The sequence below is a fragment of the Prionailurus viverrinus genome, chromosome X (assembly GCF_022837055.1).
Source record: "Prionailurus viverrinus isolate Anna chromosome X, UM_Priviv_1.0, whole genome shotgun sequence".
In the NCBI taxonomy this organism is placed as follows: Eukaryota; Metazoa; Chordata; class Mammalia; order Carnivora; family Felidae; genus Prionailurus; species Prionailurus viverrinus.
Genome location: NC_062579.1, coordinates 33,314,955 through 33,333,071, shown reverse-complemented (window position 1 = coordinate 33,333,071; position 18,117 = coordinate 33,314,955). Strand labels below are relative to the sequence as shown.

Sequence of the window (18,117 nt, the reverse complement as noted above, 5' to 3'; positions counted from 1 at the left end):
CTTGCCCATCTAGCAGTGTGGGCTTCAATGCTCTCGTTTCATCCTTGATCTCCTGTTTCTTACTGAGCAGACCTGTAAAGATAACCTTTCCAGTCCCCTGGCATGAAGGGTATCATCCTTCGGTCATTATACACACAGCTAGAGTATTTTTTTTTTTGAAGCGTGTTCTCCCATGTGCATCTTCCAAGCAGGTGTGCATCAATGTGCATACACATTTCCCACAGTGAATTTTTTAGGACTGACAAGCAACTTGTGCGTATCTGTGAACTGGTTTCTCACTGACCCCAATCCTGCTGACATTAGCAATGTCAGAAACCTTGTTCCTGTTTAGCTGAGTCATAGCCAGCTGTATTAGATTTCTCCACGGCACAGAAGGAAGGAAAGACATAGTAGACCAAGCTATTTTTTACCGTACATATCCAAAATCTGTGTTCACATTGGCTTTGCATTAAAAAAGCAGGATGACAGTCCCTGGTCTATGTTCATTGTCCTGCTGAGTGGAGGCAGATGTTCTGGGACCATCTTCCTACCACAATTGTAGCAGCCTCCCATGTTATGAATATCTATTAGAAGCACCCTGACTCACCACAGTAAAAACAATAAGGCCAAAATTATGAAAGAAGCGGCAAACTTAATGGAGCACCATCATAATGTAGAAGACCAAATATCATTTTTATGTAATTACTTGTTCTCTTGGCTGGCTCCATTCATGTTCACTTTTGAAAGGCACTTAAAGGTTTTCATCTTTGTGCCTATAAAAAGGTAACCACCCGAGGTCTGTTTCCACCACTCCTGCATGAACAAGGCAGCCAGCCTTGACTTTGCAGGGATGTCTCCCAAGAACAATTTCTATTCCTGTGAGCAGCCCCTACCTTATAACTCGATTTCGATTTCATGTTAGGCCCATGCGTGCTCAGCTGGCTTGCATTAATTACCCCACACACAACACACACAAGTCGAGTGGTTTCTCACTTGTCTTTATGTGCAACATTTGTTTGTTAAGAGAGCTCTCCTTTATTCTTCCTCCAGCGGGAAATGCGGGGGAGTATCACCTTCAAGATCGTGCCAAGTTACCGCACTCAGTCATCGTCCTGTGAGGTAATGGCTCTGGCGCAACCCCACCCCCCACACACACACCCCTGTCTCCTCTGGGTTCTTAACTAACTGTCTGCTGATGGCTGAATGTTTTGGCTTTCTGGGAAATTGTTTCTGCCTGTGCTGTTGATCACTGCACACCAATTTTACAACAAAGATAACGGAACAGAGTAGGTTCCATTCACCTACTCAGCCCTGCTTCCACAGGGAACTCCTCAGCACTTGAACTTTCTGCAGGCTGGAACTGGAGCAAAATAGAGAGGAGCTACAAATAATGACGTGAGGCTTAATAAGAACAAATGGAGTCTCTGAGGAAAAAAAAAAAAACAAAAAAGATAATTGCGATAATATTTCCAGGAAGTACATTCACTTCCCTTATTAAGAAATCACACAGATAGTTCTTCTTTCCAAGAATCTAAGAAGTGATCTATTTCTGTTAAGATCAAGGTGCTCAAATAATTGCGACAAGTCCCTAGATAGGTGTTAAGTCCGTGACGAATTGGTAACTGGCTTTATTAGAGGGAGTATAGGCTTTTGCAACCTTCTGTGCAATCGCTTAAACATGGAACATTGTGTGATTCATAAGGAAGTAAGTTTTTTAGAGTAATACAGCCCCCAAGTTTCTTTCTTACGGTAGGTGTACCCTATAGAAACTGTAGCTTTTCCAAGCTATGTTATTCAGTTTTCTGTTGCTTATTAAATGAGATTCCAAAAGCGATCCTTTTCGTATTTGGAAACACAAACTGGCATGAAAGGGATCATCCTTCAGGCATTATACACACAGAGCATTATTTTCTGAAGCTTGTTCTTCCGTGTGCATCTTCCAAGCGTGTATGCATCCATGTGCGTACACATTTCCCACAGTGAATTTTTTAGGACTCACAAGTAACTTACTGGAACTCCTCTAGAAAATTGAATTTGACCTCAGGAAAAGCTGAGGGAGGAATTATAAGGCTTCTTCCAGGCTCTTAGCAATGCTGTAAATTTCACAAGCAAACTCAGAGGCTTCATGTTTTTTCTCTAAACCTATTGAAGATATGTCTAAGAATTTGTAGTTTTGCCCAGTATATTTTTAGTGAACCATGACAATTGGGGTTTCTGTTACATCAGGTTTTGAGCTCCTCTTGGTGGCTTTTTATGGAACTTCAATTAATACTATACCTCAAAAGAAAATGCAGAACTTCTTCTGCTCCAGGATTCATGGTTTTGCAACTGGTTACCTAGAACACAAACCTTGCTGGGAAGGAGAGAATGTCACACACATTTTTTATGTGCAGCGTTTTAATATCCTAAAATCGCAGGTGGTCTTCATACCATTTCTCATCATTGAAGAAATTTAGTAAATATGATTGATTTTTTTCTTGTCTTTTTAGTTAACTAACCAGAGGATGTTGTTAGTTATTAATATAACATAAGTTTCTCTTGCGGTTTTTAAGTGGTAGAACTGGTTTTAGGATGGGACTAGTATTATTACATGTGTAAATTCTACACTTGAGTAAGAAGAGTCCTCCCCCCTTATCTCCTTTACCTCCGAATAGTAGAAAAAATGATATTACCCTCCTAGCCTTAACCCCAGCCTGTTTGACCCTCCTGTTCTCTGGCAGAACTCAAACCTATGGTTGGACTCTTCCCAGCTAGGGCAATACTTCCCAAAGAAGGGCTCTCTGGTCACCCACATCGTTGTACCCTCCTTGGCAAAAGAGGACACCGCTGCCCTCACCCTGGCCCCAGTGACTTAAGTCTCTGGGAGTGGACCTAGAAATCAATCTGCTCATGAAGATTTGAGAATACTCCTCTAAGGGAGCCCATTATTTAAAGAGCTAACAAGTTCCAGAAGTTTTCTTTAGATCTTCTAGAAAAAAACAAATGTCTTTTGAGCAGACACGTCCATCTCAAAGGTTTCAAAGAACTCTACTAAACCAAAAATGTCAAAATACATATTTCCCTCCTCTCCTCATTATCATTAAAGCTGATTTGGAAAATAAGGGAATGGAGCCCAGAAAGGATTGTGAGTGTGCCACACAGTATAGAGAGTGTGACTGAGGACTGTCGATCTAGGGAGAGTGGCTGTGCCTCCAGAGACCTTTGCCAGAAGTATAATATTTTTAGAGGCTCAAGGTTATTGTTTTAATCAATCTGCTAAAATGATCTAAAGAATAAAGGTTTCTTCTCTTGTGTATGTCTATCTTTTACCCTTATTAGTAATTTCTGTCCTAGAAGGACTCCAAGGTGATTACGACATGAGAAGTCTTTTGGTTTATTTTTTTTTTAGATTTGTTTCACTTCAAATGAGTCATTCAGTAAATTTTGACACCGAGGTACCTAAAAACTATTACATGCTTTTCAAGCCTAATTTTCAACAAAAATTAGGCAGTTGGGATCTTCAGCACAATAAGTTTCTAGTGATATTTGTCATTTCACAGTACCTGATAGGATTTTAATACCAATTCACTCTTCCGGGTCTCACTTTAAAGTAAGCCAAGGTTGCATAGAATGTTGGAGACAGGAAAGAAATTCTTAATAAAGGACGTGGCCATCACTTACAATATGTGAATCTTCAGACTGCAAAAATTTTGTCAGACTTCCGTGAAACCATGCACGTAAGTCAGCATAGCACCTTTGCAGCTAAAACCTCAGAGGAAACGGTTGTCAGACTGTGGTTGTAACTGTTGATGTGAATATCTCTGTTTCTGTGCTGGTGTTCTGTGTTAATGAACCTTGTGTCTTATTTCAGAGAGATTCCCCCTCCACTTCCAGACAGTCCCCAGCTAATGGTCATAGCAGCACTAACAATTCTGTTTCGGTAAGAACTCTAGCTCCACACAGCAAAGTGTGACAATTTTGTTGGTGCCACCTGCCTTGAGTGTTCTAGCTACATGTGTTCAGTGGAAATATTGTCTTCTGCCGATATACAAGGCTACTACAGCTACAATGCAGTTTACCCCCGGAAAGCCTTTTCCACATTTTCTTCTCGTGAAAAAAAAAAAAACCCTTTCACTAGTTAAATTTGAAGAACTGGAGCTCAAGACTGCCTTGGTCATTCTCAAAATATTTCTGTGTCACCCCACTAGCATTTATGACTTTGCTCGGACTTACGCAAAGGATATAAGTGGCAATTTGTTGAAATTTCTAAATGTTTTTTTTTTTTAATTGGAGAAAGATGAAGAAACGTAAGGATTTTGCAGAGTAGGCATGTGGGTATTCTCGGGCTTTGTAGTTGTCTATTCTGAGTGATATCAGCAACATGTTTTAGTTTCCGCTATCTACGTTATGAATTGGTGTGCCCTCTGTTATTGTGGTACGTGCACATATTTTTGTGAATTATAAGCCTTGCCTGGATATGAAAAGCAAAAGGAACTGGCTTCAAACTGCACTTAAGCCACGCTGTTATCACATCTTTAACACAAACTACTTGATCTTTTGACTTGAACTTAGAATTTTACCATTTTTTCAGAACAATTCATTTTGCAATATGAATTGTTTTTCACTTACTTAAACAGAAGCATTTAAGGTGCAAGTATGTGGTATTTCGGGGTAACAAAATCTTTACGTTGCTGATATTGCTGTTGAAATTTGTCGAGAGTTTCACAAATGCAGCAGTATCGCTTCTTTCCTCTTAACGTGCCCTTTAAAAACACATCAACTGTTTTTAATCAGATAAAATTTTAAACGATTTAGAGATCCTCTTAATGGAATGATGTCAGTAAGAGAAATTATGGGTGAAAATTTCCTACAACCTTTATTTTTAACTTCGAAATAGGCTACCAAAGGAATTCATTTATAATAGTTTACATGTAATACTTTAAAGATGGTGAAAATCCATATAGCCATTGAATTTTTCAAAATCTGATTGCAGTGACTAAGTCGAAAAGGGCATCAGCTCTTTTTTAGTTTGGGGTTTTGTTTTTGTTTTTAATAGGGCTATTTCACTCGCAGTGGCTTTTGTGTTGAAGATGCTGAGTTGTTTCTTAAGAACACATTTTCTCTCTTGCTTAAACTTACCTGCTTTCTTCAGCTTGCTGCTAAATGGCCTGGGTTTGATTTTTTTTGATAACTCAACATTTCTGAGAAATGGAATAATGTATATGATCTCTTTACAACTGAAATCTAGCTCATTTTTTTAACCATATTGTAACAGAACACACAAATTACCTTGTACTCTTGAAAAGTAAATGAAAATTTTTCTCCTGGGTTGGCTTTATTCTACAGGACTTGCCATCAACTACCCAACCAAAAGGACGACAGGTGAATAGATATCCTCTATAGAAATTTCTCTAAACTGAGCTGCTAATAGCCAATCTTTTATTAACCCTTTCCATCCCATAATGTCTGCATTTTGGACCATAACATTTAAGCATTGAGAGCTTGTACCATTTCATTTTAACACATTACATATGACTAATTTTCTATAAAGATTTTTTCCTCACCTCTTTGTAGCTGTGACGGTTATTGTAACTTCAACCTGATAAATTTGTGTTGATGGCTAAGAATTCAGCCTTTGGGGGTCTTCTGGGCCTGCCTCTGGAGTGGGAAAAAAAAAATTCAAAGGTCACAAAACTTGTAGAATTCTGAGAGTAACTGAAACGTATGTGCTGATAAACACGTTTAAGCAGGAATTCTCTGAAATTCCAAGAAACCTTTTCTAAATCTGTATTTGCATGTTTATTTCTAAAAGCCACTTACAATGAAAAACGAGGACGTAAGCGTCCTGGCTTTCCACCCCAATGTGCCTGTGTTGGTCCACGCGGGAAAAGTGAAGTGCTACGTAAGCGAGTACGTACTTCAGGAGTACGGCTCTCGGGTGCCCATGCAGAGACCAATTTTATAGGCTGGCTTTCTGAAAAGAAAACTTGAGCACAGTAATCACACAACAGTTCCAAAGCCTTCAGGTTGGTTTTACAGTGACTTAAACATTAATATTCAAATTTAATTTCAAGAGAGAGAATTTTTCGGGGAATCTTCTTGGAATTTGGTGTTAAAAAATAACCTGATTGGGAGTTAAGGTCTGCATAAATTAGCACCTGATAGAATCCGCCCCCCCCCCGCCCCAGTTTATTCCTAAGACTGAATTATATACATAGCACCTTCTTCTAAAGCATTTTAGAAATACAGCATTTCATAAAACGCTGCCATATAACCCCTCGTGTGCTAATCTGTCCCCTTGTATAATATTTACTAGTTACATTTACATTCCCTAAAACCCAGAGCCTTGAACTATGCAGATCGTGCAGCTCTGTGCTGACTTCAAGTGGCAAAGTCAGGATTCAAAGTCATTTTTCTTCTCTAAGACAAGTAAAATACAACTATAGAGCCCCAATCCTTCTGAAAAAGTTAATAACGCTGTGTTTTTAATGCTTTAAAATAGTTTCGATCACACTGAAGTCTGTCAGCAGTGTGTGGACACACCACCAGCTGTCAAACCACTCGGCATGGTTTACACAGCGCTTGCTAGCTTTGTATCACGTGCTGCTTTCGGGTTAGAACCCACCCTGAGTGCTTGTGTATGTGGCGTAAAGGCTGCCACGTGATCATGACAACTTGCCCACCACATGAGCTGAATATATGCAGATTTAAAAATGGTAAGAGTACTTCTCTATAATTATAGGCCCATTCTGTTACAGTAAAAGCAGAAACTAAGTCTTCATTTTTATTAAACAAGTATGTTACGGTGCTCCCTCCAAACAAATACCGCCAAGACTTGAACCTGCACACATCCAAGGTAGTACATTGTCTCTAGCGGTAGCAGTTTTGTGTCCTATTTTCCATGCATCATTTGGCTTCACCATCTAATGTCCTGTTTGTATTGTAAGTGTTGGTGTGTGGTTATTAGGTTAGAGCTGTTTGCTCCCACATCACCATGGCAGCCTTTCTTACAAACTCCTGTTTTATAGATCTATGTAAGAGCACAATTTGAATATGATCCAGCCAAGGATGACCTCATCCCCTGCAAAGAAGCTGGCATTCGATTCAGAGTTGGCGACATTATCCAGATTATTAGTAAGGATGATCACAACTGGTGGCAGGGTAAACTGGAAAACTCCAAAAATGGAACCGCAGGTCTCATTCCTTCTCCTGAACTTCAGGAATGGTATGTGGTTTGGTTTTATAATAAAAACGGAGCCCTGACCATCCGCTTTTCAACTTTATATTGTTTTATTGGGTCAAACCTGTTTGCTCTCCTAGCCAATCAAAACTCAGGTTAGTCATCCAAGAATTCTATGTATTTTTTAATGTTTATTTATTTTTGAGAGAGAGAGAGAGTGACAGAGTACGAGTGGGGAAGAGGCAGAGAGACAGGGAGACACAGAATCCGAAGCAGGCTCCAGGCTCTGAGCTGTCAGCACAGAGCCTGATGCAGGGCTTGAACTCACGAGCTGTGGGATCATGCTCTGAGCCGAAGTCAGATGCCCAATCGACTGAGCCACCCAGGCGCCCCAGTCATCCAAGGATTCTAAATCCTCAGCATCTAGTAAGTTCCTGCTTACCGAGCCAGGTCTTTTATGTGAAACAAAGGAGAGGAGGAGGGTCTAGAGGGAGGTTGAGCGGCTAGCCTTGGTTCACATGGGTCCTGGTCAGGCCGTGGTCCCTTAACATAGCCCCCCACCTCCCACATGCTGCTTCCATCCTTTCAGATCTGTGTTTTGGGCTTTGTTTTAAAACCAACCCTCTCCTCACCCCTCCACATGCTCGCTCATTCCACCCTCCCACCAGCAAAAAACTCAAGGGCCACGATTTAGTGCTGCTCAGGATATTTGAAGGTAATATGGGTTATACCGTTAGGAGAAAAAGGCAGCTTTGTTTGAAAACTTCATTCTTTACCTCGCCACATCTTTAAAAACACACATTTTATGAGGAAGTTTAAGCTGTGAAAACAGGTTAAAGTCAGACACCTTTTCCACACCATCTTTAACTGACAGCCAAGGAGTCACAGATTACTATATATTTTGGTAAAATCTATTTCTGCTGTTGTTACAATTTGCTTACTTGAACAATGTTTTCAAAGACGCTGGAGATTTTACCTTTGTCAGAACTTTGACAATATATGAGAAATCTAGTGACGAGATGACTTCATATCTTACTTTTATTTCACGTGACCAGAAATACAGCACCCATTCGCCATGGGGGCAGTTCATCCCAAAATACTTGAACCTAGCTAAAAGAAACCAGGGGCATTGAGTCCACAGACATTGATCATTGTTTCTTCACCCATTTTTCTCACAAGTTAGAGGGATCCCTCAGTGAATTTCCTTTTCGTGATTGCCTCTGCTGGCTATCCTGTGTCCCCAAAAACATTCTTACGTTTAGAATGTCAGAGCTGATAAGAGCTTCAGATGCCATCATTTTATACAAGGACTCATGGGCCCAGGTAGAGGAAGTAGCAGCCTTCCATCTGGCATTGCCTTTCTGTCTGATCTTCAAGAAACAGCTTAAGCATTAGCAGGACAAAAATGATTTCTAAGTCACTTTGATGATGATGTTATTATGGGATTAGTGATACTTACATTTTACAAAATATGTTCTTTTTTTTTTTTTTGAGTTTATTTTGAGAGCGAGGGAGAGAGAACGCACACCTGCGACCAGGGGAAGGGCGGGAGCCTGATGTGGGGCTCAAACTCACTCACTGTGAGATCGTGACCTGAGCCAAAATCAAGAGTCAGACGCTTAACCAACTGAACCACCCGGGTGCCCCACAGGATGTTTTCTTGAATGCTGCCATATATTTTGAGCATTTGTCGAAAAGAATTCTGTAGACTCCAGACCTCCTCTCCTTGGTCAGATCATCTGTAGAAATTCTGTTTCCCTGATACCTAGAGCTCCGAGTCCTCTGTAGGACTCCTGAGAAACAGGGAAAAGCAGATTTGCTCCCTGTTTCCTTGGGATGGGGGACTAGGTTATCTGAATCAGTCTTCCTGCTGGAAAAAAAATGAAAAGGGCTGCAGAAAACGTGCTTTTGAAAATTACCTTAAAAGCATTAAGTAGCCAAAAAGGTATTGGGGAACTCAGTGACCAGCTTTTGTATGAAAGCAATTGGAGTGAAAAAAATTAGAGCACCCAATGGGCCCATTTTGCCAACGGGACACATCTATTACTGAAAACTTCTCTGCCGGGGAACCAAGGTTAAGACCTAAGGCCTGTACAAGTAGGGGACTCTGTTAGGGGACCTGTCCGCCATTGTTAGGACTACAGAGGCTACACCCTCAGGTTAAAAGGTTAAGATAAGTGTGCCCTTACTGCCCTTCCACAGCTGGGGACTGTAGACAAGGCTACCTTGTCACTGAGCAAAGCAAAAGACACAAATAAAAGGAAAACAAAGTTCCCCTGAAAAAACTGTGGCCACTGGTCCACCTTGAATAGCTTTGTACCCAGGTCCACACAGCCTGGGTCAGCCGGGAGAACTGCAGCCTTACATGTGATGTGAGGCTTCTCCTGTACTAATACTACTTTCATATATCTGTTACAAACATAAAGTCTCTGAAGGAGAAGACTTTACCCTAGGCCTCATCCTAGAGCTCTTCCTCACCCCCCACATAGACTTTTACTAGGGCAGTGACCAACAAGTCAAAACAAAAAAGCCACGGGTACACAAGGAAACCGGACCTGCCTCACAGACCGAACAGAGACCCTACTGAAATGGCAGAAACAAACGCAGACCCACTCTATATATTGGAGTTAGGAGACAAGGTGGTTTTTTAAGTTTTTTTTATTTTGAGAGAGAGAGAGGGAGGAGCAAAGAGAGTGAGAGAGCAAGAATCCCAAGTAGGCTCCACGCTATCAGCGCAGAGCCCAACATGGGGCTTGAACTCACAAACTGTGAGATCGTGACCTGAGCTGAAACCAAGAGCCAGACACTTAACCCACTGAGCCCCCCAGGTGCCCCAGGAGACAAGGTTTTTAAACAACAGTCTGCACAACTGTGCATATATTTTTAAATCAGTAATAAGCTTGAAAAATAACTTCAGAGACCAGGAAAGTTGTTTAATGGCATGGCAGATTTGAAAAAGAACCAAAAAGGAACTTCCCAGAACAAGGCAGTAACAAAACCTCAGTGGCCACACGCTTATCAGAAGGGCTAAAATTTCAAGTTTTCATCAACAGATAAATGGACGAACAAGGGACAGCGTAGCCATACAACAGGATGCTATTAAGCCATAAAAAAGGAACGAACTATTGATACAACAATATGGATGAAACTCAAATCCAGGCAAAAAAAAAAAAAAAGAGACAACATACTGTATGATTCTATTCATATAAAATTCTAGAAAAGGCAAAACTAATCTGTAGTGACAGTCGTTGCTTGGGGATCCAGAGGTGAGAGGGAAGGATTCCAGAGATGAAGAAAATGTCTGTGATCTGGATGGTAACGAAGGTTTCATGGGATGTCTGCATATGTCAACACTGATGAAATTGTACACTGTAAGTATGTCTGGTTTATTATGAAAAACACAAACTCAATGAAGTTGCAAAAACTGTCGAGGGAGAAAGGGATCCTAGCAGGGATGAGGAGGACGAGGCCCACTGGGCAAGAGGTGCCTCGAGACCTGGAAAACCAAATTGATACGGAGAACGTCGGTGGACATGCAGTATCACTGAGAAAGATTTGAAACAACACCATCAGCCAGACCCAGAATCTTTGTTCCCATGTGTTCCTACCAAGTGACCTTTTTCACAGCCTGTAGATGAGAGATCAGGTTTTTTTGGACCCAGACGCCTTGCCTTATTTATCCTTGTTAAATCTCATCTTGCTTGACAGGGCACATCAGTCAAGCCCTTTGATATATTTTGAGTCCCTTAATGTGTCATCGCTCCCCTTGCCTCCTAGACCCTCATCCAAGTCAGCAATAAAATGTGAAGTGTGTATTTGAAACTTCCCTCCAGGTTGATCTAAATCCTGACATGGTTTTCCTGCACTTACTGAGCTAAAGGAAGGAGCATTCATTTCCTGAGTGGCTGGTGACGAGCAGTTTCATTGTCTCGTTGAGTCACACAGAGCCACACCACAAATTTTTACTGGGAACTTTTTACTTTTATTCTTTAAGCTTAAAAACACCGATTATAAGAGACTCAATACACTGTAACATAACCAGCCACAACTCCCTCAGTTCTGTTTATGCTTCCAAAGATCCTGTGCCTCACAGAAGCTATAGTTATGGCCATGGCACATATCGGCTTGTACTGGAAGAATCCCCAGAGCAAAGGCTTCCTCAGCCTCCTCTGTATGCCACTTAGGTAATATGTAGAGATTGACTTCAATGCTGTTGCTGAGAGTTCACAGTATTTCCCAATAAATGTCCTTCTCCCGGGGCGCCTGGGTGGCTCAGTCAGTTGAGCATGCGACGACAGTTCAGGTCATGATCTCAAGGTTTGTGAGTTTGTCAGGCTCCTTGCTGATAGTACGGAGCCTGCTTGGGATTCATTCTCTCTCTCTCTCTCTCTCTCTCTCTCTCTCTCTGCCCCTCCCCCACTCAGGTGCATACGGTCTCTCAAAAATAAATTTTTTTTTAAAGAAATGTCCTTCTCCTAACCAAATGTCCTTCTCCTAACCAAAAACAAATAAAAATAAAACCCTCATGGAACAAGAGAGAATAAAAGACATGGAGGACAGTCTTTTCAAGAAGATAGCACAGCTCCCAACTCATTTCATGATGCCAGCATTACCCTGATACCAAAATTCACAAACGGTGATTCAAGAAAACTACAGGCAACACTCCCTCATGAACATAGATATAAAAGTCCTCAGCACAATATTAGCAAACTGAATCCAGCAACACAATAATAAGGATAATACATCTCGACCCAGTGGAATCTGTACTGGGGATGCACAGCTGTTTCAACATTTGAAAACCAATCAAGCCAATTCAGTGTATTAACAGACTAAAGAAAATCCACATGGTCATATCAGTAGATGCAGAAAAAGCGTTTGGTAAAATTTTATATCCACTTAAGATTAAAACTCTCACAAACTGAATTGAAGGGAACTTCCTTAACCCGATGAGAGCATCTACAATAAACCTACAGCAAACAGTATTAGAAAGGAAAAAAGTATTGGAGGTGATACAATTCTGTGTGTAGAAATTCAAAGGAATCTGTAGATAAACCATTAGAATTAATATGTGAGGTCAGCAAGATGTTTGGTATAAAATCAATATACAAAATCAATTTATTTCTATTTACCAGTAACAGAGAAAATAATTTTTTTACATGCCATGTATAACATAACCTGCATCACCCTTAATATTATGAAGTGTTCTTGATAAAAAATAGAAGTTAAATTTGATCAGACCTCTAGATTTAATTACCTAGTTGAAGAAAATGTGAAAGAGAGAGGGACTTACTGAAGACACCACAGGGATAAAATCCAAAAAATCCAGACTTTGAAACTACAGGACAAACAAGTTTCTGGAACAAATAAATAGCAAGACAGAAAAGGAGAGAAAGACAGAAAAGTAGATTTAAACCTGTAGATTTAAAAGGAATTTAAGAATATTTAAAGAGGAAATGATACAAACTTGGATTTGTTTCAAAATAATCTTAGGGTGGGTAGGTTGTAAATAACACAAGCCAGGAGTTAATAAATGTTAAAGCTGGGTTGTAGGTATTTGGGGTTCATTATTCTCTACTCTTGTGTATATTTGAAAAGTTTTTAAATTACAAAATTTTTTTAATGTTTGTTTATTTTCAGAGAGAGAGCATGAACAGGGGAAGGGCAGAGAGAGAGGGAGACACAGAATCCAAAGCAGGCTCCAGGCTGTGAGCTGTCAGCAAGAGCCTGACACGGGGCTCGAACTATGAGCCATGAGATGATGACCTTAGCTGAAGTTGGATGCTTAACCAACTGAGCCACCCAGGCACCCCCATCTTTTTTTTTTTTTATCAACAACCTAGGAGCAAATATAACAAAGATGTTCAAGACACAGGATGAATTATAACATTTATTCAGACATTAAAGAATTCTTTTTTTTTAAGTTTATTTAGAGAGAGAGAGAGCACAAGTGGGTGAGGGGCAGAGAGGAGAGACAGAATCCCAAGCAGGCTCTGTGCCATCAGCACAGATCCCGATGTAAGGGCTCAAACCCACGAACCATGAAATCATGACCTGAGCTGAAACCAAGAGTCGGACATTTAACTGACTGAACCACCCAGGTGCCCTGAGACATTAAAGAATTCTTAAACAGATGGAGAGATATACTTTGTTCATGGACTAGAAGACTCAGTGTTGTAAAGATGTCTATTCCTCCCAGTTCAATTCACTGATTCCATGCAATCTCAACCATTTTGAAATTGGCAAGCTAATCTTAAGTTTTTCATGGAAATGCACAGAATCAGGAATAGCCAAGATATTCTTCTAGAAGAATAAGGAGAGAGGCCTTGCTCCATCTGATACCAACACTTATTTTTTTTTTTAATTTTTTTTTTCAACGTTTATTTATTTTTGGGACAGAGAGAGACAGAGCATGAACGGGGGAAGGGCAGAGAGAGAGGGAGACACAGAATCGGAAACAGGCTCCAGGCTCTGAGCCATCAGCCCAGAGCCAGACGCGGGGCTCGAACTCACGGACCGCAAGATCGTGACCTGGCTGAAGTCGGACGCTTAACCGACTGCACCACCCAGGCGCCCCTCCAACACTTATTATAAAACATTGAGATAATAAGGTAAGGGCATAGAGATGCTCAAATAGACCCAATGGAAGAGAATCCCCAAAACACTCCCACACATAAATAGTCACTAGTGAGGAATGGATAGTTTTTTCCATAAGTCATGCTGGAACAATTGAGTATCCATTAGGGAAAAAGACAAGAAAGAAATCAGGCTCCTAATTTTATACCACACACAAAAATCAGCTCCAGTGTATTAAAGGCCAAAATATGAAAAAGAAAACTATAAACCTCTGACAAAGTAATACTGAAGAATATCTTCAGGGATAAGGAGGGGTTAAAATACTTTCCATAAAGGAAAAGATGGCTAAATTTGACTAAAGTAAATCTACGTTATATTCATAAGATATCATAGGAAGAGTGAACAGGCAAGCCACAAAATGGACGAAGGTGTCTGCAACACATATAACTAACAGAGGTATAATATCCAGACCATATAAGAAATTCCTACAAATCAATGAGAAAAAGACAACTGGAAAGAAAAATGGCCAAAAGACTTATACACGTTTCAGAAGAGGAAGTCCAGTACCCAATAAACATGAAAAAGTGCTCAATCTCAATAATCAGTGAAATGCAAACTCAAAGCACAGCATTATTGCATTACTTGCCTACTGTGGTGGCTAAAGTTAAATACTGATAATACCAAGTGTTCACAAGGAAGTAGAACAATAGGAGCGCTCACACACTGCTGGTAGGAGTGTAAATCAGTACAACCTCATTGGAAAATCACTTATCCTGATGGTGATTTTGGATTCTTTTCTTTTTTAGTGATTTTTTTTTTTTAAGATTTTAAGTAAATCTCTACACCCAACGCAGGGCTCGAATTCACAACCCTGAGATCAAGAGTCAGACACTCCACCGACTGAGCCAACCAGGCGCCCCTGGATTCTTCTTATGTGGGCTCACTCGGGGGACCCCTGTGAAAGAAGCAAAATTGTTAAGCAAAACCGTCTGTGGCAATATCCTGAAGGGCAAATTTTGCTTAGACTAAACCTAAGAGAGCAACTTTTTAACAACATTTGTGCTGAACACTATAATCACAAAGAACAAAATTAAAATTTTCTGATTGTAATTCTTTTTTTCTTTTATTTTGAGAGAGACCATGCATGAGCAGGGGAGGGGCAGAGAGAGAATTCCAATCAGGCTCCCTGCTGTCAGCATGGAGCCCAACACAGGGCTCAATCCCATAAACCGTGAGATCATGACCTGAGCCAAAATCAAGAGTTGAGTGCTTAACCGACTGGGCCACCCAGGCGCCCTCTGAATGTAATTCTGTGGATTTCATTGGTATTTTTTTCTTAGCCTAGAATCACCGTGTAGTAATAGTACCATTTATTAAGCATCTACTGTGTGTACCACTGTGCTGGGGCATTACTTACATTTTTTGTTCTTAGCCTTTACAACAGCTATCCTAAGAGGCTAAGAAACTTGCCAATAAAATGTACTGCTCGAGAGCCTAGGCTCTGGTACCAGACTGAACTCACTCTCCCACTTACTAAGCTGTGTGATCTGGGGCAAATTACTTAACCTCTCAGCCCTTTGATCCCCTCATCTGTAAAGGGGTGGCACAATTTCGTGCGTTGTTAGAAAGGTTAAATGAGTTGATACATGCAAATTTTCCAGAAAAGCACCTGACCCTAAATTGATAAAAGGTAATGAGTGATAGAGCCAAGATTCCAACCAGACCTGCCTCAGCTCAAAATTCCATGCTCGTTCCACCGGATGTCACAGCCATGTGTTTAGGTTGCTCATCTGTGTTATCAGTATATGCTCAAGGAATGTGATGTCATTTTATTAGAAATCTCTGTTTTTATTTATTTGTTTTGAGAGAGAGAGAGTGAGAGCGAGCGAGCACATCAGCGGGGAAGGGGGAGAGAGAGAGAGGGAGGGAGAGAATCCCAGGCAGGCTCTACACTCAGTGAGGAGCCTGATGCGGAGCTTGATCGCGCAATCGGTGAGATCGTGACCTGAGCCAAAACCAAGAGCTGGACACCCAACCCAACTGAGCCGCCCAGGTACCCCAAGCCTGTGTTTTTAAAACCTCTCTATGAAATTGCGAAAGCCAAAAAGCAACCTTTATCTTGAAAAGTTTATGAGCAATGGGGCACCTGAGTGACTTAGTTGGTTAAGCATCTAACTTTGGCTCAGGTCATGATCTCACAGTTCATGAGTTCGAGCCCCACATCAGGCTGTCAGTGTCTAGCCTTCTTCAGATCCTGTTTTCTTTTTCTCTCAAAAATAAATAGACATTAAAGAAAAATTTTTTAAGTTTGTGAGCGGTATGTTCATGCAGGTTTGTATAAAGTCTTCAAATGGATGATTTTTCTTTTATCAACATGAAACTTTACAGTAGTTATTTGTTTGTTTTCCGTCTCTGTGCACTAGGCGAGTCGCTTGCATCGCCATGGAGAAAACCAAACAGGAGCAGCAGGCCAGCTGTACCTGGTTCGGCAAGAAAAAGAAGCAGTACAAAGATAAATACTTGGCAAAGCACAATGCAGGTAGGGAAACGTGCGACTGTTACGGAGGCTGGTTAGATCTCACTTCAGTCTTCAGAGTTCTCTGCCCCAAAATTCCACCAGATGAGATCTCCATCAGCTTGCACAACATTAAGAAGGCTCTACCTGCAATTAGTCTGTTGGTTATTTGCCAGATATTTTACAGAGCTCTACTTTACAGGAAGAAAATGCTATTTGGTAATAGTATCCTCGGGAACTAAAAGAAGCCAGTACATTAAGTCCTCCCCTGAGAAATGAGAGCCCGAGTGTTTGCCAAGTCACCAGGATTCTTGCCTCCTTGCTGAGATAGATCTTGAGCAAATATCCTCCCTCCTGGCTCCTCTCTGGCCTTTGGACGTGGCCCTGTGGCAAAAATGTGCCCTTACCAGAGCTGTGCCACGGATGGCCAGGTGATTGGTTGGAAAGAGCACAAATGCTGTTGGATACTAACTCGGTTTGGTCAGTCTCTGTGACTAGTCTTCTTCCCCCACAGTTACTCCCTGGCTTGTAAAAGGCCAAGAGCATTATCTTGGCCTTCCCTTCGTCCTGTTTGTCTCTATGAAAACTTGCGTTCGGCCTAAGTCAGAACATTCCCTTGTTTGCTAAAAACTGAAATGAATACCAAAAAAACATGATCTGTCATTGCCGTAGAATTCCCAGAAGCTTCATAGAATGTAAGTTAAGCTAAAGAAAATGCATGATGATATACAAGAGTGAGATTTACTTACTTTCAGTACCTTCTTAATAGGACTCCTTTTATAAGGAACTTGTTCTGAGGCATTGCAAGCCCCAATGTTGGCATTAGATTAGTTCCCAAGGTTTCAGAAATAACTCCAAAAATCATACATGTGGCCAAAAAAAAAAAAAAATCAAACGCAATCTTGCATACCCAGTTGGACAGTATAAGGTTTCAGCCAAATAGGAAATGCATTTCTGTCTGTAAAATGTTATAACGTGTTGTTAGCATCCACCAGGAAAAATTATTTGCAAACGCTGAATTGTTCATTTCTTAATCAGCAAGTAAAAGTAAGCATTTTGAAACACTGCCTAACATGTAAGGAATGTGAGTGGCCACATGGGTACATTTCAAATGGTTCCGTTAAATGGGAACTCATTCCTTTCACGTTGGCCACAATCGTCCTCCATTTTTAAGTCCAATAAAATATATCATTTCTGATTATTTACCATGCTGGAGCACCAGTCCAGTAATGGCTTTTTTGTTTTATGAAGGGAAGAAATATTTAAAGCAGACTAACACAATTTAGCAACTGTTGATTGTCAATACTGCAGTAGTACTATTTGAAGTTCACTGTAGTATCACCAGAATGTCATTTAAAATATCAGTGGTTACTGCCAAGTCCTCTTTACTTCCATCAGCTTTTTTTTGAGGTTTTTTTTTAAGTTTATTTATTTCTTTTGAGAGAGAGAGCAGGGGGGGGGGGGGGGAGAGAGAGAGAGAGAGAGAGAGAGAGAGAGAGAGAAAATCCCAAGCAGGCTCTACACCAGCAGTGCTGAGCCCACCGTGGGGCTTGAAGTCACCGACCATGAGATCATGATCTCAGCCAAAACCAAGAGTTGGATGCCTAGCCAACTGAGCCTCCCAGGTGCCCCTATTTCCATCAGCTTCTAACAGGCTCACAAGATGTGTTGACATTTTGTGTGTGTGTGTGTGTGTGTGTGTGTATACATACACATATATACAAAACCTTGTCGTTTTTATAATAATTTTAAATGATGTATAGATCTAGATGGCATTATAATTTGAACCTAGAAAAGCAAAGAAATGGCTGATTAAGGCTGTTAATTCATCACAAGCTTTATACTGTACTAATGGAGGGCATATAGACATGAGTATTCAATATGCCAACAT

General features: G+C 40.8%; 1 protein-coding gene across 8 annotated transcripts in view; it reads left to right on the top strand.

Annotated features, from left to right (window-relative positions):
- CASK (calcium/calmodulin dependent serine protein kinase) overlaps positions 1–18,117 on the top strand; it is a 358,179-nt gene that overhangs the window by 319,433 nt on the left and 20,629 nt on the right. For 2 of the 8 annotated variants that reach the window (XM_047843615.1, XM_047843614.1), the window contains exons 17-21: positions 1,030–1,098; positions 3,830–3,898; positions 5,305–5,340; positions 6,987–7,183; positions 16,135–16,250. In XM_047843615.1, the coding sequence (XP_047699571.1) occupies positions 1,030–1,098; positions 3,830–3,898; positions 5,305–5,340; positions 6,987–7,183; positions 16,135–16,250 (487 nt within the window). The remainder of the gene's footprint in view (positions 1–1,029; positions 1,099–3,829; positions 3,899–5,304; positions 5,341–6,986; positions 7,184–16,134; positions 16,251–18,117) is intronic. The other 6 variants (XM_047843622.1, XM_047843616.1, XM_047843617.1 and 3 more) reach the window with 3 other exon arrangements.